Source organism: Glycine max, chromosome 9 (assembly GCF_000004515.6).
Source record: "Glycine max cultivar Williams 82 chromosome 9, Glycine_max_v4.0, whole genome shotgun sequence".
Classification (NCBI taxonomy): Eukaryota; Viridiplantae; Streptophyta; class Magnoliopsida; order Fabales; family Fabaceae; genus Glycine; species Glycine max.
Window position 1 is genome coordinate 11,566,204 of NC_038245.2, and position 22,512 is coordinate 11,588,715.

General features: G+C 33.6%; 1 protein-coding gene and 1 pseudogene across 1 annotated transcript; both read left to right on the top strand.

Annotated features, from left to right (window-relative positions):
- Positions 1-203: 203 nt before the first annotated feature.
- On the top strand, positions 204-6,479 carry LOC100807661 (neutral/alkaline invertase 3, chloroplastic-like; annotated as a pseudogene).
- Positions 6,480-18,548: 12,069 nt separating this feature from the next.
- On the top strand, positions 18,549-18,956 carry LOC102663949 (agamous-like MADS-box protein AGL80). The gene has a single exon (XM_006588008.1). It carries the CDS (start codon positions 18,549-18,551, stop codon positions 18,954-18,956), a length of 408 nt encoding a protein of 135 aa, XP_006588071.1.
- The last annotated feature ends 3,556 nt before the right edge of the window (positions 18,957-22,512 follow it).

Consider the following 22,512-nt stretch of genomic DNA (forward strand, 5'->3'; position numbering starts at 1 on the left):
GCCAGGATAACTTTAATTTTATTCAAACAATTTCTAATATGTTTTCATTAAGTGAATGTGAACCCTTTATCTTTTGAAATTAATTTAAAGTCAATGTGTTTTAAAAAAAAAATTCCGCATGATTTTATTTCCTTTTGTTCGTTATTTGTGTGGGTAGAGGGTGTCACATCATATATTCTACTAACAGCTTCACGTTCATTTATATGCTAGTCACAACTTCAATTTCACTTCACATTCGGAATTTTATCCTTTATACGCTTCAGTTGCAAGTAATGTCTTCGAATCTTGTTCTTAGTTTTTGATATACTGTTGTCGCAACCTACCTTACGACGGGATGACGAAAAAAAATAATAAATAAAATAAAATCACGTTCATCTCCTAGGGAAAAAACAAGTGGCAGTTACCACCAACGTGACCTCAAAATTATTTATTTTCCCTCTTTTATTTTTTATTATTTTTTTTTAATTGACAAGGGTGTTACCCTTACTCCTACATATCTCCGAGTGCAATGAGAAAATAAGACCTACATAGTTCTTTAATAAGAATACTCATGTTTCTTTTTGAAAGATTCATTTTAAATACAAACTAAAAGTCGTTTGTGTTGGACCTTGAAATGACATTTTAATTCATTTGAAAAAACGAAGAGAACTGTTAAGGCGTTGGACCTTGAAACGATCTTCAGTGATATTTGACGAAAAGAAGCTTGATTGTGAATTGATTTTTTTTCATTTTGGTTTTGTTTATTACTTTCCAGTCATACTAAAAAAACCAATTTCATGACACTAGTGACCAATTAGAACCAAGCCTTACGGATAAAATGAAATTACCAATGATAAGTGAAGAAGATAAATGCACACATAATCTCACAAAGGACCTAATAAGGGTACATATATTACATCACTATCTTAAGAAAAACTAACCGACTGTTGCATAGGGTACAAGGCTAGCAAAAGAAAGGATGTAGGAAACGATCCATGGTTCGATTCAGCAGCACCTCGACTTTAAATTTTTCCTTCTTTTCTTTCTCCTTTTCTGCGTTTTTCCTTTCTTTCCTCAGTTTTCCAACCCCTGAAACCCCTCCCTTGCATGGCTATTTATAGGAAAAGGCCATTTGGTGTAGGGGAAACTCGCCCAAGCGAGCTGGTTGCTTCAGGCTGAAGCTTTTCCATGACCCAGGCGAGCCAGATGTTGACTTGGGCAAGTTTAGGCCTAGAAAGTTCCAAAAATGACCATTTTGCCCCTTTCCTTATGGCTTTTGTTTCTGGATCTGACAATCAAACATCAACCCAGAGCGACCTGTTGGAACAAGTGGCCTCAGAATAATTAAGAAGGGGGGTTGAATTAATTATGAACGTGTCTTGACTAATTAAAAATTTATCTTTTTAATGTTACTAGATTCAATTAGGCTTTACTACTAAGTTATGAGAAAGTAAAGAACAGAAACAATAACTTAGACAAAAGTAAAGCGGAAATATAAAGTGCACAACAGAAAAGTAAAGAACGTAGGGAAGAAGAAAGCAAACACAAGTTTTATACTGGTTTGGCAATGATCCGTGCCTACATCCAGTCCTCAAGCAACCTCTTGAGATTTCCTTTCCTTGTAAAAATCCTTTACAAGCAAAGAGTTACAAAGGATGTACCCTCCCTTGTTCTCTTTGAACAACCAAGTAGATGTGCCCTCTACTTGAAGCGAACAACAAAGGATGTACCCTCCCTTGTGTTCACTATTACAACCAAGAAGCTATCCGCTTCTTACACAAAATTCTCAGACGGTTAGTTCTTTGAATTTAGTGTTTGGGCAAATAATTCTCAGACGGTTAGTTCTTTGAATTCTTTGTTTGGAGAATCAAAAGAATTCTCAGACGATTAGTTCTTTGAATTCTTTTGGCAGGAGGGAGAATGAATGGAGAGGAGAAAAACAGAAGGATAGCACAATTTTTGTTTTTGCAGAATTTTCCTTTCTTCAAGGAAAGATTGAACAAAAACTTAGAATGAATTTGGCAAAGGTTTTGCAAGAGAAAAGAAGTGGAAAATTCTGTGTAATCAGATGTGTTTTTCTATGTTATTGTATATTTAAAATGCGTGCCAAGGTCTTATATTTATAGAACCTTGATACCTTTTGAGAAAACCATGTTAAGAGTTATAACTCTTAACATTTTCTTCAAAAACATTCACTGGTAATCGATTACCATAATGGTGTAATTGATTACACAATGTATTTTATGAAAAGATGTGACTCTTCACAATTGAATTTGAATTCCAACATTCAGATTCACTTGTAATTGATTAATAATATAGTGTAATTGATTGCACTATTTGAAAATCATTTTAGAATGTTGCAAAGCACTGAAACCAGTTTGAAAACCATCCTGGTCACTGGTAATCGATTACTACCAAATGGTAATCGATTACCATAGAGTAAAAACTCTGGTAACTTAGAAGATTTCATAAAATCCTTTTTAAAATAAAAAGTGTGTTCTAATGTTTTTTTTAAAAATACTTTTTACTACCTACTTTGACTTGGCTTGATACTTCTTGATTTCTTCATTTGATTCTTGAATCTTTGAGTGGAATCTTGAATGCTTGATTCTTTAATCTTGAAACAACTCTTTAAGCTTTGGCATCATCAAAACATCTTGGTGAATCATCATGGTAGCTTTGCTTCCACACGACCCTTCGACCTTGCGCTGCAACCAATGCCAAACACCGTAGTTCAATTAGCAGTGAACAAAACATCATATCCGAATGATAAAAATATTATACCTGGATGAAATTAGGGTCTGAAAACTATCTTTAATCCACACATCCATATTTCAGAGTTGGGAGAAAACTATGGATTGTCATAATCCAAGACAAGGTTTGATGCCTACTAGTTTTAAGGTTAGGACAGTTCCTTTGGACAGTGATGATTCTGCAACAAAAGAGGTTTTGGATCCTAACTTTGGAGAAGCATCCATTGGGCGTGTTGCTCCAGTTGATTCAAGTAAAATAAATAATGAAAACAATAGAAATATTTTCTTACATAGCCAAAGAAAGTTACCATAACTCTCCTTGGATTGCTGAACATATATATGATCTCAGGATTGTGGTGGATTATTTTATTACGGGCATATGGAAAATGATCTGATGATCTATCAGTTTGGGAGAGAGTTGATGTGCAAATAGGAATTAAGATGATGTTGAAGTTATGTCTTGCTGATGGCTTTGACATGTTCCCAACCTTATTAGTAACTAATGGTTCTTGCATGATAGATCAAAGGATGGGAATTCATGGGCATCCTTTGGAGATTCAGGTAAATAAGATTTCCTTTCTTTCTTCAATTGTATGATATTTGTAAATATGTATGTTCTAAGGTCAGGAATGAAAATTTTTTGTGCATTCATGATTATACATTTGTTTAGATAGGAGGGAAATGATGCATTTGTGTGCACCATTTTTTCAAGAAGCAAGATCAAATTGAGAACCTGCATTCCTGTATCGTTTGTGATTGAGTTATCTTGTTTTTGTTTTTGGGAAGATGGTAGTGGTATTAGTCAATTAGATATATTTTTGTATTTAAAACTTTTTTTTAATAGGGTTGGAAAATTTAAGGTATTTTCAACTTCATATTGAGTTTGAATTGATTGAAGAATAAAAGTGTTGGCTGAATTCATATTTGTAGGAAGCAGCAACAGTCAATTATCTGATATACATTAGAGTTCATAAAATCTTCATTTTTTGTAAAGGAGTGGTGATAAATAAACTAAACAATATCAAAAGCTAATCCATCTGAATAGTAAATATTAAAATGATACCGGGCATAAAAATTAAAGCAATAACTTATTGAAATTACAAAAAGGATGCATCTTTTTCCACAGATTAAGGCTTGACTGGTTCATGAGTAGAGGGTCCCTGCGGTTTTTTTCTATTTTGAACTTTTGATATACTCTTCAATAACAGTTGATTGATACTACATGATGGCTAATTCTGTAAGCTTAGAAATAAGCATTCTTTCCTTATCTTGACAAATATATGTGAAAAACTGACACACAAGTTTGCACAGAAGTTGGACTAGACAAAGCTGTGTAATTTCACCATTCTAACAGTTAATTGACTAACAGTTGTTGTGCCGTCAGACCTCTACACCTACATCTTATTCACTATGCATGCCTTTCTCAAATACTTTTGTTTAAGTCACATGAGAATGCAACAATCTTTTCATAAAATAAATTCTCAACTCTGGAAAATGAAGGAATCACGTGATAATATGACACACAATCAGAGAAACTTAAAATTAAAGATGAAATTAGTGTTCAAGTAATCTTCTCTAACTTGTATTCTCTTTTGCTTTTTGTTAATTTTTCTGTTTCTGGGCACTGTTTTATTATGCCTTAATTTGTGCACGTGGGATGCTTAGTCCAGAGGATGGATCACATGATCTTATACAGGCACTGAACAATCGTCTGGCAGCTCTATCATTTCATATTAGAGAATACTATTGGATTGATTTGAAAACATTTAATGAGATTTACCATTACAAGACATAGGAGTACTCATATGATGCAGTTAATAAGTTCAACATATACCCAAACCATATTTCTCCTTGGTTAGTGGACTAGATGCCAAACAAAGGAGGCTATTTAATTGGCAACCTACAACCTGCTCACATGGATTTCTGATTTTTTTCACCGGGAAACTTGTGGTCTATTTACGTCTATCGTAAATAGTTTGGCCACAGAGGAGCAATCACATGCCATATAGGATCTTATTTGATGTAAGCTCCATTGGAGCTTGTAGGCCTAGGATCTTCTTCATCAATGGATTCCTTTGCTTCTTGGAAGATGAATGGCAGCGGAATGGAGAAAGGAAGAGAGAGAGGAGACGCCACTTCAAGCAGAAGATGAGTCTAGAAGAAGCTCACCACCATAGGAGGCTATGGATAAGAGCTTGGAGCAAGAAGGAGAAAAATGAAGGGAGAGGAAGAGAAGAGCACGAAATTTTGTGCTCTAAATGAGCTCTGAAATCTGAAGTTTAATATTCAAATGATCAAAGTTGAAAAAAATGCACACACATGACCTCTATTTATAGCCTAAGTGTTACACAAAATTGGAGGGAAATTTGAATTTCAATTCAAATTTCACTTGAATTTGAAATTGAATTTGTGGAGCCAAACTTTGGAGCCAAAATTTCACTAATTATGATTAGTGAATTTTAGTTATGGTTCAGCCCACTAATCCAAGATCAATTCCAAGATTCTCCACTAAGTGTGCTTAGGTGTCATGAGGCATGTAATGCATGAAGGACATGCACAAAGTGTGACTATATGATGTGGCGATGGGGTGTAGTAAGCAAATGCTCACCTCCCCCTATGAAATTTAATTGGATTGTGCTTCAACCAATTCAATTAAATTTATTTCCAACTACACACATCAAATATTCACTTAGTGCATGTGAAATTACAAAACTACACCTAATACAAAAACTAGTCTAGGTGCCTTAAAATACAAGGGCTGAAAAATCCTATATTTCTAGGGTATCCTACCTACATTATAGAGCCCTAAATACAAGGACCAAATATAATGACATCCTAGTCTAATATGTACAAAGATAATTGGACCCAACGTTGGCCCATGGGTTCAGAAATCTACCCTGAGGTTCATGAGAACCCTAGGGCCTTCTTCAGCAGCTCTAGCCCAATCCTCTTAGAGCCTCTTGCTCATGGCTCTAGTGACTAGTCCCTTCCTAGGGAGGATTGCATCATTATTGAGGCCAAATGGTCAGATTGGGTGGTAGAGATACCATTCAAGATTTGTTATCCTGCACTTCATGGTCAGGAGTGGCAGATAATCACAGGCAGTGATCCTAAGAACATGTACTTACAGTGACAAATTTTGGTACACTCAAGTCTCTCTAGTCAAAATTGTTTTATTTAAAGCTTCTATCCTCTTTTTCACCTTTACTATTATTATAGAATTTGGTTTCTCTAAAGTGAGTAATTTACTTTATAGAGTAAAATAATTAATAACAGTCTTTAATGAGAAAAACAATGGTCAATATTACATATGTTGAAATATCAATGATTAAGTTTACTTACTTTTACTCAGTTAAGAGGAACCAAATTCATTATTATAATATATCCTGTGTACATTTTCTTTCATCTAGACATTTTAGTGAATGAGCTTTGTTGTCTTTTTTTTAGCAGTAAATGTCCCGTTTACTTAATGTACATGTAAAATCCTTTTTGTTAGTGTACCTGGTTTCTTTATTCAACTATTGCAAGTTCGAAATATCAGGTTCAAGTTTTTAACATGAAATATGCCTATTGCAGCTCACGGTTGCATGCATAAAGATGAAGAGAACACATATTGCTGCAAAAGCAGTTGAGATTGTTGAGAGACAAATATCAAGAGACAGGTGGCCACAATAGTACGACACGAAGAGATCTCGATTCATTGGAAAGCAATCTCAACTATATCAGACTGTGCAACACATGTTGTAGCCTCTGGCAAGAACAAACAGCACAACTTACCATTACATGTTTCCGATTGTACCCAACTGATAAAGTAAGGCACAAACACGAAAAAAAAAATCACAAATTGACCTGTATTCAGCAGAGCTTAAAATAATCTTACATGTATGACTACCTTTTTGACCTTTATATCATATTATCAAAATTACACAGACAACATAAATCAACAAAATAGAGTCTCAAAACCGAAACAGCCCTAACACATTTTTCCACATTTAACACAATCGGACTTTAGCTTTTTCCAAAGCCCTAACGCATGCCAACAAAACAGCAAAGACATCAACTAATATAATCTCAAAACCGAAAGCAGAAACAGAGGCTCACCGAAAGCAGAAACATATATTACATGGAAAACAAATAAAATGGAATGGACGTATACCAATGAAGCACAAGCTGCCAAAGGCGACCAAGTGAGACGGTCGAAATAGGTTGTCAGTGGACACAAGCTCACCCAACACAAGCTTCACCAACCAGTCAAGAGCGAAACAGAAGTCACTAAGAAAAAGGAAGTTTCTTTGGCAAAGACAACCAGGACATGGCTAGCTTAATGACGACTTGAAAATGAAATTTCATACGGCTTTAGTGAAATCATCTTTGAAGACTCCACACATTTCAAAAACGGTTTTTGCGAAAACGACTTTGGAAGCTCAAAATGATGATGATCTTCATTTTGAAATTTCAAAGTCAATTTTGTAAAAACCATTTTTGAAATGTGTTCAGTATTAACAAGAATGTCACTGCATCTATTACAATGACAATCATTTTATAACCGACTTAAATAACGCATTGTAAAAATGTCATTTTTTAGTAGTGATAGGCAGAGGAGATAGAAAATGATTTTTTTTTATTTTCTTAAATTCAATCCTAAATTAATATTTTATACTTCGAATAAATTGATGAAACAAAAAGGTAAGGGTTTATTGTCTTAAAAAATTTGATGTAAGTTGCTAATGCACACATATCTTTTAGCAAAATCCACACACACACACACACACACACACACACACACACACATATATATATAGATATAAGAGACAAAGAGGTAAACATATTTGTTGGTGTGAACAACGAGTGATTCCATTTAAGCGTCTGACTTGAGAAAAAGATTTTGTACCTCAATTGGTTTCCTAGTCCACTCCAAAAATCTTTTTAAAAGTTGATGAATTGAAGTTTCTATGCTAGACTACTCATATGTGAAATTGCGGTAAAGGAAAGTTGTAAACAGTTGAAAGCTGTAAAGAAAGTTGTAAATGGTTGAAAGGGTAAACAAAATCTATAACGGTTGAAAACGATAAAGGAAAGTTATAAATGGCTGAAAACAGTAAAAGGGAAGTTGTAAATAAAGGATAAATAAAAGATAAATGACTAGAAAAGTAATTTGATTTATTTGGTTGTGGTCCTCCTTTACATCTAAGTTTGTCTTATTTATAAAGTTTTCTAAGCAAGTGTTAGTTGTTTACAAGGCACATCAGTTGTTTCCTAATAAGAGCAACTTTAGTGCCAGCTCTTGAACAAGGATCTTGAGCTCAAGATCTGGTCTTCACTAGATCTACCAATAAAAGAGTTGGATAGATCTCCAATACTCTCTCTCCCTAATAGCAAAACACGAGAGGAGAACAAAGACCAAAAAATCAGACAGAAGGAGACGAAGAAGAAGAAAGCAAAATACAAACCAAAACAACAAAAACAAAAAAAAAGAAAAAAATAGACATACCGACAGAAGGGGGTGTCGCGGTGGAGAGGAAGGGGGAAAGGGGTGGTTCGCTGCTGAGGGAAAGGAGGAAGGGGGTGAGTTATGGCGGAGGGGAAGGGGGAAGGAGGTCGTGACAGAGGAAGAAGAAGAAGGTTGCAGCGGTGGGGAAGGAGGCCACGACGAAGGAAGAAGAAAGAAGAAAGAAGCAGCGTTTGAGGAGAGAGGGAAGAGAAAAATGTGGGACCTACACATATTTACCCCCCCCCCCCCCCCGCCCTTTCTGCCTCATTCAGTTACGACAACAACTAATTCAATAATTACTCATTACAAATGATGGCAGAAAAAACAAACATTGTACTAAAACTTTAGCTTCTCAACCTTCCTACAATTTATGCAATGGCTATTTGACAATAAGCACCAAACATCCAAAATCTTGAACTTGAGTTATTGTATTTATCTTTAACTTCTGGCCTTTGTAAATTGATTTGCCCATTTCCTTAATGATCTTAATCAAGTTATTAGCTTGCAAATAGTTCTTTCATGGATAACAAACAAGTACTTTCTGCACGTCAATGTAGGCCAACTGACAAATAATGCGCCTAATGATTCTACAACTAACCCATCAAGGCCAAAAATACAAAAAGGAAAAAGCACGAAGGCTTTGATATCCAAACCAATCATTTTCAATGTATTGTTCTTTTCTTTCCAACCTTACAAATATAGTATTATTACAATGTTTAAAGTTAGTCCTTCTAGAGATAAATAGCTTGTTGTAATTGATGTGGAATTTCCAAGTTAGTCATTCTCCTTCTTCAACAAGCACATCCCTTCCAAGAGTTATTAGTTGTTGACCACAAAAAGTGAATTATGTTGTTAACACCAATAACCAAATAAGGAAAAGAGGCTAATCTAACAAGTCATTCAATAAAAGGTTTTTCCACAAAATGAACTTCCACTACCAAGTGATCATCTTGTATTAGTCATTTTTGTATCAATTGAGATGACTCTTGCTTCTAGCACCAATTTTGCAGTAGTTGTTAAAGCTAACTTTGGTTCTAGAAGCTTGACCTTTAGTTGTTTTCTATCTACATGATCACCTCAATAACACACTTGTTATGGTTATGCAACGACTACAACTAATTATGCACCAACAGTTGTTTATGTCATTCATCAGTTGTTTCAAGGAGTAGTAACCGATAGGAAACTAATTTTCTTTGCAATTGTCTCACTCTTTTATCAAATGGATTATTGTTGGTTATTGTTTTTTGTTGACTCCTTTTGGTACTTCAATTCACTACAAGAAAAATCTTTATTTCCAATGAAACATTTCCCATGGAAAATATTCTGCTGGAAATATTTAAATTACCAACGGAATTTACTGAAGGAATAAATTTCGTTGGAAAGTTAAAATTACTGACGGATTTTTACCCATGTTTCTGGCGAAAATCTAAATATATCTGACGAATTTTACCGATGAAATAGGGATCCAGGGACTTTGGTTTCTTCGCTTATCACTGTTCATATCCTTCTCCCCGATTTGTGGCTTTCTTGGTTACAAGGATTGCACCTCCTATGTCTTAGTCATTCACTGACTCCGTCGTGGCCTATGACCTTCATTTGCATCCTCTGAATGCCATTTGTGCATCCTCTAAGCCTCATTCGCCAATCATCTGTCGAGCCCACATACAGGTATATATGCATTGTTCTAGAATTTTTGTTTTTATGTTTTGTTTTGAGGAGAAACTAAAGAAGGGAGAAAAACAAACTAAAACGTCGATGTTGGGAATCACATCCAACAGCGGCGAACAGTTGTCGTAGAGAAAGGGGGTTGAATCTAATTCTGAGGGTGTAGGATAAAACTGTAGGAATTAGATGAATGTAGTGGTTCTTAAAAATGGTCCACCATGGAAGACATGAACTACTGGTCCATACTAGAAGCATTCGTTTTTTATTGGATAGTAAAACTAATATTAAGTTGGATGGAGTGGATGATGTGGGGACGCAACATCTAAAGAAGTGGTATTTGGTGAACATGAGGATAGTGTAGAGTTGTGTCATTATATGTGGAGTGTAGAGACGTATGGGTATATCCACGCCTATGTTCAAATGTCGGCAGCTGTTGTATTTATCTATTCTTCTAAGTTCTAAACCCAATTTCAAAGGGGAGAATCTGCAACTGAACCAAATGATTAAACTCAGAAACAAGAAAAGAAAAGTAAAGAAAAAAAAAGGAGAAAAAAAGAAAGAGAGATTGTTTTACAAGTCTGCAGTTCCATTCCTAAGTTACTTTTCATATAAAGATGTGATGATATTTGAGTTTCATCACCTTCTCGATGGCTCATGGACCATCTGTTATTAGTGGCTAGTGCACATGAATTGTATTGTTAAGTCCTTTGTCCCTTTTCTTCTATTATGCCTTTTCCCAACAACAATTTTTGTTTTATTTTTAATAAATTCCATGCATCCCTTTTCGTATATATATATAAGTTTTGTCTCTGCTGACTTTTATTCTTCCATATGAAAAAGTTGTTAGAATCCTTTATGGTGTATCCTTTTTAAAATTTTGGATCTTCTCTTTTGTATTAAAATTGAAAAATTCTTTATTCACTAAAAAAGAAAGGGGGATGCATAGGTGTATAGTGTATAGTGTATACAATTGTTGGATGTTTACTAGGGTTAATATTAGATACTAATGGCTTGTTCATCTTCAAAAAGGAAATCCAAAGTCAGAGTTCTAAGCCACTTGTTTATTGCCATAACCCAAAATTCTCCCTTCCCAATTGTAATATTCGACTATACTTTTGTAAAAGCTATAATCATAATTCATTTTAGCCTTTACTCCAATCTTACTTTGTTTTTTCCACATTGTAAATGGCAATCAGTTCAACCTATATATGAACCATCAGTAAAGAAGTGCCTTTAATTTTTTTGTTCTTCCTAATTTTATTTTAATGTACTTATCAAAGCTATCTATCTGAATTGTGCATGTAAAAAGTGAAAAAAAATCGAATATAAGATTTTGTATATTTTAAAATATTTGTACAAATAAATTTTTTATGGCCACTTTCATGGTTACATAAAAAGTAAACAAAACATTTAAATAGACGTTTTTCTTTTTTATTATGATTAATTAATTTGCATAATGATTTTTTTGACCTTTTTTCAAGGAAAATGACTATAATGATCATGTGATCAACAAATTTCTTTTTGTGTCCATATCAGTTGCGTGGAGCGGATATTTTTCTGCTAAAAAATGAGTGTCTGCGTTCCAAAAGAATAATACATCAGTGAATGATATGTAGATTTAATAGAATCAAATTATATAATAATTGGCTATACACATGCTTTATAAAAGAAATGAAAGTTGTATAGTGATTCTACTATTGGTTCCTTATTTTTGCATATTGAATCAAAACATTGCATATATGTGAAAAATTATAGATTATTATTTTAAATCGACAGAATTAAAATTTTAAACAATTGTAAGACTATTTTTATTTAAAAATAAATGAAAATTAATTGTGATACTAATTAAGAATATTATTCTTAAGTAGAATATTAATTGTGCTTCATAAATGATGTTGATTACTTGCAAGACACATTTACTATAATTTCCCATTATAAGCATTTTTAGATAGTGTATAGATAATCATTTTTAAACTTTTTACTTTCTCTCCCAGGTTCACAGGTGACATTGTGTTACGTGATCGCTTCCTTATTTACACGTACATTCCATTGTTCAAGTTAGTTATGGTCTTTTTTTTTATTCTAATTGCTTGAAATTTTATATTCTAAATGTGTTAAGTATATTTATGGTTGTGGTTATGTTATTTATATTCCACATGCTTTGTTCATTTAGAAAGTCAAACACTATGTATGTGATTTTCTTTCATCTAAAACATGATCAAAATTGTTTCTACTAATAATAGAGATCACTCAAAGATTATGTGTGATTTATGAATGTTCGCATTTTTTTTTCTTAAATATAGAGAACATGAATTATATTCATTCCAATTGTCATTGGATGTACGATAGATGTTATAGTTGTAGAAGCGGTTTAAAAGAGTCTTTTGTGGAGGGGTTGAAGAGTTTGTAAGCAAAGCTAGTAAGCAGGATTGTTATCACTATGATGGGGGATCAAATGTCCTTGTGTCAAATGTGATTGTACTAGGATTTTGGAGGATAAAGTTGTGAAGGTTCACCTTTACATAAATGGGTCCAAGCCTAATTATTGGATTTGAATTGATCATGGAGAAGAGATTATGCATGTTGATTTAAATGATGACAATAGTTACATAAATGTGTTGGATCAAGTGGTCTCGGAATAATTAAGAAGGGGGGTTGAATTAATTATGAACGTGTCTCGACCAATTAAAAATTTATCCTTCTTAATGTTACTAGATTCAATTTGACTTTACCACTAAGTTATGAGAAAGTAAAGAACAAAAATAATAACTTAGACAAAAGTAAAGCGTAAATAAAACTTGCACAATGAAAAATAAAGAGTGTAGGGAAGAGAAAAACAAACGCAAGTTTTTATACTGGTTCGGCAACAACCCGTGCCTACATCTAGTCCCCAAGCAACCACCGGTTCTTGAGATTTCCAATAACCTTGTAAAATCCTTTACAAGCAAAGATCCACAAGGGATGTACCCTCCCTTGTTCTCTTTGAACAACCAAGTGGATGTACCCTCCACTTGAACTGATCCACAAGAGATGTACCCTCTCTTGTTCTCAGTATTACGACCCAAGTAGATGTACGCTCTACTTGTACCACAAAGGATATACCCTCCAATGTGTTAAGACAAAGAATTCTTAGGCGATTAGTCCCTTGAATCTTTGTAAGGGGAAACAAAAGATATCTCAGGCGGTTAGTCATTTGAAATCTTTTGTTTAAAGGGAAGAGGAAGAATCAAAAGAATTCTCAGGCGGTTAGTCCTTTGAATCTTTTGGCAAGAGGGAGAAGGAAGAAAAGATAGCACACTTTTGTTTTCTGTAGAATTTCCACTTGCAGAAAAAACAAAGTTTTGAAACAAAGTTTAGAAAGCTTTTTGGCAAAGAAAAAACAATGGGTGATGGTTAGAGAAAGATTGTGAAAAAGGATTGTCTGGAAGAATATCACACACCTTGAACGTGTGCCAAAGTCATGCTTTTATAGACTCTTCATGTCTGCTCAAAGAAACCATTGGAAGAGTTATGACTTTTGAGAAAACCATGTTAAGAGTTATAACTCTTAACTTTTTTCTTCAAAACTATTCACTGGTAATCGATTACCACAAAGGAGTAATTGATTACAAAATATATTTTATGCAAAGTTGTGACTCTTCACAATTGGATTTAAATTCCAACGTCCAGATTCACTTGTAATCAATTACTAATATAGTGTAATCGATTACACTATTTAAAAATCATTTTGGAACGTTATAAATCATTTGAAAACATTTTGAAAACCAAACTGGTCACTGGTAATCGATTACTGTCAACTAGTAATCGATTATCAGAGAGTAATCACTCTGGTAACTTAGAAAATTTGAGAAAATTCTTTTGTAAAACAAAATTGTGCTATTTGGTTTTTGAAAAATTCTTTTAATACTTATCCTATATGAAGTCTTGACTTGTTGCTTCATGATTTCTTCTCTTGAATCTTGAATCTAGGATTGGATTCTTGATGCTTGATCTTGAAGTCTTGAATCAATCTTGAATCAATCACTTGGGCTTTTGGCATCATCTAAATTGCTTGGTTCATCATCATGAAGCTTGCTTCTACAAAATGCTTCAAGTAGTGCAAAATATGTGGCTTAAGGTGAACAATTTATGTTAATGCAAGAGATGGTGTGTGATGCTCTGAGGCAACCTGAGACATTTGAAGCTCCAAACTCAAATAATACAAAAGAACCTCTAAATGAAGATACTCAAAGATTTTACAATTTATTGGTGGAGGAAAATAAGCAATTGTATGAAGGGGCATTAGACTCAAAATGATCAATATCCACTAGGCTTTTAGCTTGCAAGTCCAATTGGAATGTTCTTGACCAGTGCTTAGAGTTTATTTCAAAAATCTTTTGGATGTAACACATATAAAAGATTGTTTGCCAAAAAAAATTTATGACACCATGAGGTTAGTATCGAAGTTGGGATTGGAGGCTAAAAGGATTGATTATTGTGTGGATGATTGCATGTTGTATTATAACAATAATGGAGCATTAACTGAATGCAAATTTTGTACCCTGGTATCGTGCCAAGATTGTTGGAACAAGCAATAAACAACCAGTTCCAGTAAAGGTGATGTTCTATTTGCCTATAATACCAAGGTTGCATAAAATGTTTGCATCAATGCAAACTGCAAGCCAAATGACATGGCACTAAAAGAATAAAAGATCTTCGGACATGTTACGTCATCCCTCTAATGGTGAAGCCTGTAAGCACTTTGATCGGGTACATGCAAATTTTGCTATTGATCAACAGAATGTGCGACTTGATTTATGCACATATGAATTTAACCCATATTTTCAAGCATCTTCTTCACCTTATTCTTGTTGGTCAATCATTGTTACCCCGTACAATCTTCCTCCATAAATGTGTGTGACTAAACCTTATATGTTTGAGTTGTGTCGTACCAGACCATTTAATCCAATGATTGGTATTGATGTTTATTTATAACCTTTGATTGATGATCTAAAGAAGTTGTGGAATGGTGTTCTCACTTACGATGTTTCAAGAAAGCAAAATTCCATAATGAGGGCAGTTTTGATGTGGACTATTAATGATTTTCCTGCTTATGGCATGTTGTCTGGTTAGAGGACACATGGTAGATTAGCATGTCTGTATTGCATGAAGAACACAAAGGCCTTCTAGTTGGCAAATGGGGGAAAAACTTCTTGGTTTGATTGTCATCGTAGGTTTTTACCTAGTGATCATGCATTTAGAAGGAACAAAAATGCCTTCAAAAAAGGGGGAAGTAGAAAGGGATGAGGCACCATGTATGTTGACACCTACGCAAGTTTGGTGTAGGGTTAAGGACTTGCCAAAAGTAACAGAAATTGGTATGCCACCACCAATAGTACACGAATAAGGCGAGTGACATCATTGTACAAAAAGAAATATCTTTTAGGATCTTTCGTATTGGAAAGATAATTTGTTGCGACACAATCTTGATGTTATGCACATAGAAAAAAATTTCTTTGACAACATATGCATCACTATGATGAATGTCAGTGGTAAGACAAAAGACAATAAAAAGGCTAGGATGGACTTAGCTTTGTATTGTAGGCGGAGAGACTTGGAGCTGAAGTCGAGGGCTAATGGGAAGTCCTCAAAGCACATACGAATAACAAGAAAGCAAACATCCATTAAAGAGATGCAACCCATAAATCATTTTCTATAACCCAACCAAATGTAGAATAAATCAAAGCATATAAACTCATTAATGTATGAACGAAAGTAAGTAAAATACAATTTTAAAAAACTAATATTGGCATTTGTTGGATGGGATGACTACTCACCATATCAAAGTGAAGATTTATACCAATCAATTCAATAAAGGCGGTGAACTTTTATAACTGAACTATGGGGAGTTCTGCAAGGGCCTAGAATGGTCTGGGAGAAAGGATTCCAAAAAATGTTGTTGTTCTGGTGGATTTTGAATCAATTGTTAAAGCTATCAAAGGAAGCAACATAGGTAGTGTTGCAGGTTAGAAGCATTAGGTTATTTTTTGCTTCAAATATTAACATTCGGGTGGAGCATATCTATAGAGAAGCTAATTGCTATGCAGATATGTTAACTATTATGACTTGTGATTTAGATGTAGATTTTGTGATGTTTGAGCAGAAACCTACTCAATTAAGTCAGTCATTCGATTGCTCACTAGAGTTGTCTTATCCCAGAAATAGACACTTGTTATTTAAACCCCTTATTTTTGCTAAGTACACCTCCATCTTCCTTTTTTATGTTTTAATTATCCATTATACTCTTTTTCACTAAAGGGATACACCCCTTGGAACCTCTTTTCTGTTTTGGAAATGTCTTTCCAAAATAATACATACCTATTCCAGAAATGTATTTCTAAAACTATGTATCACAGTTCTAGAAATGTATTTCCAGAATTGTGATACATAGTTCTGGAAATATATTTCCAAAGACATTTTTCATAGTAATAAAAATACCTTAACCAATTCATTTAAGAGTCATTGTAGCCTGCATCATTGATGTTGTAAACCTAGATTAGAAAATGAACGTTTATTTGAACACACTTAAAGGAGAAAAGTCATTGTCAAAAGCTTTGTTTTGCAATTAAAATGTATAATAGATGAATATGGGTGAAGATGGAGTTTGTAAGTAGAGTTTAGAGAACATTAAAGATGGGATAGAAATAAGATTTTAAATAGATTTAAAGAAAAATAATAATATGATGAAAATAAGACTAACGAACATTGTTGTTTTCCTTCACGTGACACTGTGTTTCAATGTAAATTCATCACTAATTAAGTGTGTTTCACCTATTATATTCCTTAATTGCAAAGCAAGGCTTTTGACAATGAATTCTCTCCTTTAAGTGCATTCAAATAAGCGTTCATTTTCTAATCTAGGTTTACAACATCAACTACTGAAGGCTACAATGTCTCTTATGATTTGGTTGAGTTATGTTTTTTTACTGTCAGAAATGTCTTTCTTGAATAATATATACATATTCCAAAAATATATTTCTAGAATAGATATATGTTAAAATTCTGAAAGAGAGAAAGGAGGTTCCAAGGGGTGTATCATTTTAAGGAAAAAGGGTATAATGGATAATTAAAACATAAAAAGGGAGTTGGGGATGTACTTAGCAAACGTAGGGGAGTAACTAGTGAGTGTCCAGAATTGTTGTTTGTAGTTTCTTTGGGCCTTTGGCCTCGTTGATCATATAAAAAAAAGAATGACATATTTAAAAAAAATTGAAAATAAAGAATATTAATAATGAATAATTTATTATATTAATTGAAAATAAATTAAATATAATTTTTAAATTAAGAAAGAAATTAAAAAATATAAAAATCACAATCTATCAAAATTTAAAATTGAAAAATAAAATTCAAATTATGATTAATTAAGATAAATAATCTTAAACATTAATTTATCTAAATAGGAGATGTTTTTAATCTGATACAAGGTTCTAAAATTAAAATTGAATCTGGATTTTCCGTATCCTCTTTAGTCGGAATTCTCTCCGTCCAAAATCTCAATCATCCATCATGTTTCTCTTTCCTCTCTAATCATTGGGTAATAACAAAATCAACTGTTTAGACTTTACATGTTGGCTGTACCAATAATACAACCGGAGAGGATCCAAATTGAGAATCATATGTTTAATGAGGATTCCTAAAAATATTTTATTTAAGAATTAGAACTGAAAATTACATTTGTAATTAACTAATTATAATATAGAGATAAATCATATCCAAAACAATAAAATATAAAAAGACATAAATGTCAATAACCCGACTCCTAATTTTTAACCTAGTTAGAGACATATTCACTCAATCCGAACAACTATTTCAAACATGCATAAAATAGTATAGCTGATTGGATATATCATTGGTAGGATATAATTAAATTCACTAATGTAAGATCTTTTCATAATTACCTAGAGTGAGTAATAAAAAAATATAAAGAGTGGATATTTTCTATTCCAGAATCTGGAGCTAGATCCCCACGCTAAAATTATGGGTGAAAAATAAGTATTGATTTTTTTTCTTAAATTGTTACACCTGATATATGTAATAATAATTTTTATATATATATATATATATATATATATATATATATATATATATATATATATATATATATATATATATATATATATATATATTGATTTAATTAATAATAACATCATCAAAAGTTATTCCCTAATTTTCATATATTCAACGCTTAAAATTTTGTGCTTCTTTACTCATTAATTCATGAACAAATCTGAAATCAGCCGGTAGAAGGTTCCAAGATCAGCCATTACAAGTAAGGAACTTTCTTCAGCTGTTAGGAAAATTATTATCTATCAATATATATCTCTACTATTTCTTTCTTTCTTCCCTATTTTTCTTTTAATTTTGTTATTCAAAAACAGTTTGCTTTTTCTTTGAACCATTCTTCTTTATCAATATAGTTTATCCTTTGTTTTTAGATATTTTACTGTTCATGATGGTTTTCTTTTTTGTTCAATTTTTTTAAAATTTCTAGAACATCTTATCCGAAACGTTCGATCAATTCATGAAGCAGTTGTCTGTTTGATCTCTCTCTATCCGTAACGCATGACCACAAGTTTTGCTATATTGATCAATTTCTATATATGTGCATATGCTTTTAGAATATGGTTCGTCCAAAATTAATCTTAAAGCCAATCCCAAATGGGAGAGATCGTGATTTGGCTTTCACGAAGAGAAAGAAGGCACTAATGACGAAAATGACTGAATTTTCTAACGTGTGTGGAGTCAAAGCTTGCATGATTATGTATGATGGCAATTATGGTGATGCTCCACCACTGACTTGGCCCCAAGATGACCCTATTGAGGTGCACTCCATCATTAAAAGGTATGAGAGTATAAAGAATGAGAAACATCCTAAGAACTTTGATCTGAATAACTTTTTTGAGATTAGGAAGAATATGGTTGACAATGATATTTCCAAAGTCCAAAAAAGAGACCCTCAAGATCAAATATCCAACTTGGCATTCAAGCTTCAACAACCTAGGTGTAGAGGAGCTGAGGAATTTCATTGATAGGTTGGACTTTAAGCTTGAAGCTTGTAAACAACAAATTGAAATGTCGAAACACGAGCATCAAAATGAAGCCAACTTCAGTTTCATGCAAAGCATGGTTCAATCAGAGAGTGCTGCTCCAATCCCAGGCCAACTCAATTTCATGCAGGAAACTTCTCAAAATCAATTTTCTCTTGTTCCTATGAGGCCACCTAATGATGGTAACCAGGTAGCATCTTACCTACTTAATCTTGACAAAGGTTCTAGTTCCCAATCTCAAATGCTTGACTTTTTTTTTTGAAGGCCCAAATGCTTAACTTTGATCCAAATCTTATGCAATTAATTGCGAAGAATGAAGGGGTGGTGGATATTACTAATCAAGTTGATGTGCCTCTGGATTGTGCAAATCAAATTAATGCTTTAGGAAAACTTTCAAATCAACATGATATGCCAGTAGATTTGACTAATCATCTATTTGATGAGTGATCGGATTATTTTAGCCAGCTTGATGAAATTGAAGATTTGACTATTCAACTTGATGAGATTGTGAATTGGGGTAGTCAACCTGGTGAGTGTATAATTTGGACTTATCAACATGGTGTGCCGGTGATTGAGGGAAGTCCATTGTCATTGCTGTAGTACTTGTCCTCAAATTCATGGAGATGAACACAACCAAGAGTCCTCACTTTGCAATTACAATGGACTTGTGCAATCAATGCAACCCTATAACTATGATACTGCATTGCAGAATATTGCTTCTCGGTCAGAAAATGTGCAGCAAATAGTAACTTTATCTCCCCTTCTACTACCAAAGGATGAATTTCAGACAGATCACTACAGCAAGACGCTTCAAAATCAGTATTCCAACCACATCATTTAGACCATTTGTGCATCATAATTACTTTATTAATATTATGCATCAAGTAGTCATGCATCTTATTTAGTTCATGGTAATTTGTCACCCGAAATTACTTTATTAGTATCATTATGCATTAGAATTCCCTTAAATTGTATGAGTGGATGTTCATGTTAAAGTTTCATATAGAAGTGTAAGCGAGTTGTGCCCAACTTGGGTTGTAATGTAAATCTAATTACATCTTTTTTAATTGGTTGGATTGTGTTTCTTTTAGTGCACCTACCAACTCAACTACATAATAAATATTTTATGATGTTTAAGGATTGGGTTTCTTCTTTTTATATCAATATTTATGATGTTTAAGGACCTAAATATTTTAGCCTGGAATGTTAGGGGTGCCTTTGGTAAGAGCACTACTAGAATTTATAGATTTAACATCGCACGATTAATATCGATTTTTTAAAAAACCGATATTAAGAAGAGCATGATAGTATTTTTGTAAATAAGTCGAGTTAGTTAACATTGGTTTTGTCAAAACCGATGTTAACTACTTGAGATTAACATCGGTTTTTTTAAAATCGATGTGAAAACCGATGTTAATCTCAAAAAACCGATGTTAACTATCTGAGGTTAACATCGGTTTTCTCAATGTCGATGTTAACTACTTGAGGTTAACATCGGTTATTTTAAAAAAATCGATGTTGTCCTGTTCATAAATTAAAACCCGAATTCATTTTGGCCCCCGCGCGCTCAAACCCTCTTGTCCTTTCTCCTTTCTCCTTCCTCCTGACCATGTGACTACCGCAAATGCCCCTACTGAAGCTACTATTGCCGCTGAAGCTACAACTACTAAAGCTACCACTACCGCTGAAGTCAATATTGAGGTACGTCACTATAACCACATTGTGTGCACAAGGAATATGGTTTCAATCCACTCTCAGTCATGGTCACTTATCAATTCTTCGAATGTTTGTGTCAAACTTGTACCGTCTGAAACTTTCAAAATAAATTAGTTCCATATGAATAGTTGTTTTTCTATAATTAGTTTAGGGTTTTTATAGCCCAAAGGATTTCGAACAAAACACAATGAAGACCTAAAAATGTTGTTCACTGTTTTGAGAGAATTTTGTGAAAATACGGTTCTGGGGTTGTCCACGAAAATGTGTTTCTTTTGTTCCCCGATTTCTCCTCTATTTGTAAATGATTTCTGAAATCAATTGAGGGCTTTTGCAGAGACATCAATTTTGAGCAAAACCCATGCTAGAACATGTATTTTTCTTAAGAAACGACAGAGTATTTGCACAAGCAGTTAAGGGCTTTTAACTTTATTTGAGAGTCCTCTTTGTTGCATACCTAGCAGTCATGTTATCTTAGAGGACATGTGGTTTTAACTTTATTTGAGAGTACCATTTTGTTTCAAAATAGGTTGACCGAATACAAAGGTATTAACTAAGTGTCAAATACATGATTCATTGTGGATGACTAAGACAATTAACACTGACAAACTTTCAACAGCCTTTCTCCCTCTTCCACACTAAAAAACTGCTTAAACACTTTGAGTTGAAACAATAATGAAATATAACAATCTGTGTGTGTTTACTTTTGATTGGGTAAGAACAGTGAATTGGTATGTTTTTTTTTTGTTTTAAGTAAGTGGAAAACCTATTTACTTATTTAGGAATTATAATTTCCTGTGCTTGTGAGTTGTGACTAAATTTTGAATATAGGATTATTCTGTAAATTTTTTTTTGTCTTAATACAAGTTGGCTTATAGTTTACAAGTAAGTCTGTTATTAGGTTATAAATATCATTGTAAATCACTATGTGTTGTTCAATGAAAGAACTGGACCGAAAACAAAGGAAAGGATTGTATTGTTATGGTGATACTTTCAACACCCAAGACAGAATACAAAATGAGTTCGAGGTCTCACCACCCTCCACTTCTCAATTTTCTCTCTAACCCCTAACTAACTTCTCTCAATTCTATTTATAGTTATAACTAACTACAGTTAGTTATCCTAGCTATTCTAACTAACAACCCTTTAGCTCTTCCAAAAATATCTCCTAACATACACCTTTCCCCATCTATCAATACCCCTTCCCCTCATGAGGGACCTTGTTCTCAAGGTCAAGTTAAGGAAAAACAGTCTACATTTCATCAGCAAGTTCCCAACTATCTTCATGGTGGGGTAAGTCTTGCCATTTGATGAGAACTTCTTTTCTGTCATCTTCTGAAGTTATACTTTGCATTACTTTCTCTGGTTGGACCTACAGTTTCCAATTCTCATTCAGGGCTGTTGGTAATAGTTGAGGGGAGCAAGTGGGCTTAACCGTTTTCTTGAGCAAAGATATATGGAACACTAGATGCATCTTGCTACCCTCTTAGAGTTCCAATTTATAAGCAACCTCTCCAAACTGTATCACCTTGTAGGGTCCATAAAACCGTGGACTCAGCTTCTCATTTGTCTTTCTTCCTAGAGACTTCATTCTATAAGGTTGCAGTTTCAAAAAGACCCAATCTCCTTCCTGAAGGACTAGCTCCCTTCTATGATTATTCATATATCTTTTCATTTGATGTTGAGCCTTGAGCAAGTTGTTCCTCAGTTCCTACAATAATTCATCTCTGTCCTTACTCAACTGATTTACCTCTTCCAATTTGGAAGGAATGTTAGCTCCTTTAACTAAAAGTGGGGGTTCTTGTCCATACAAAGCTTTAAAAGG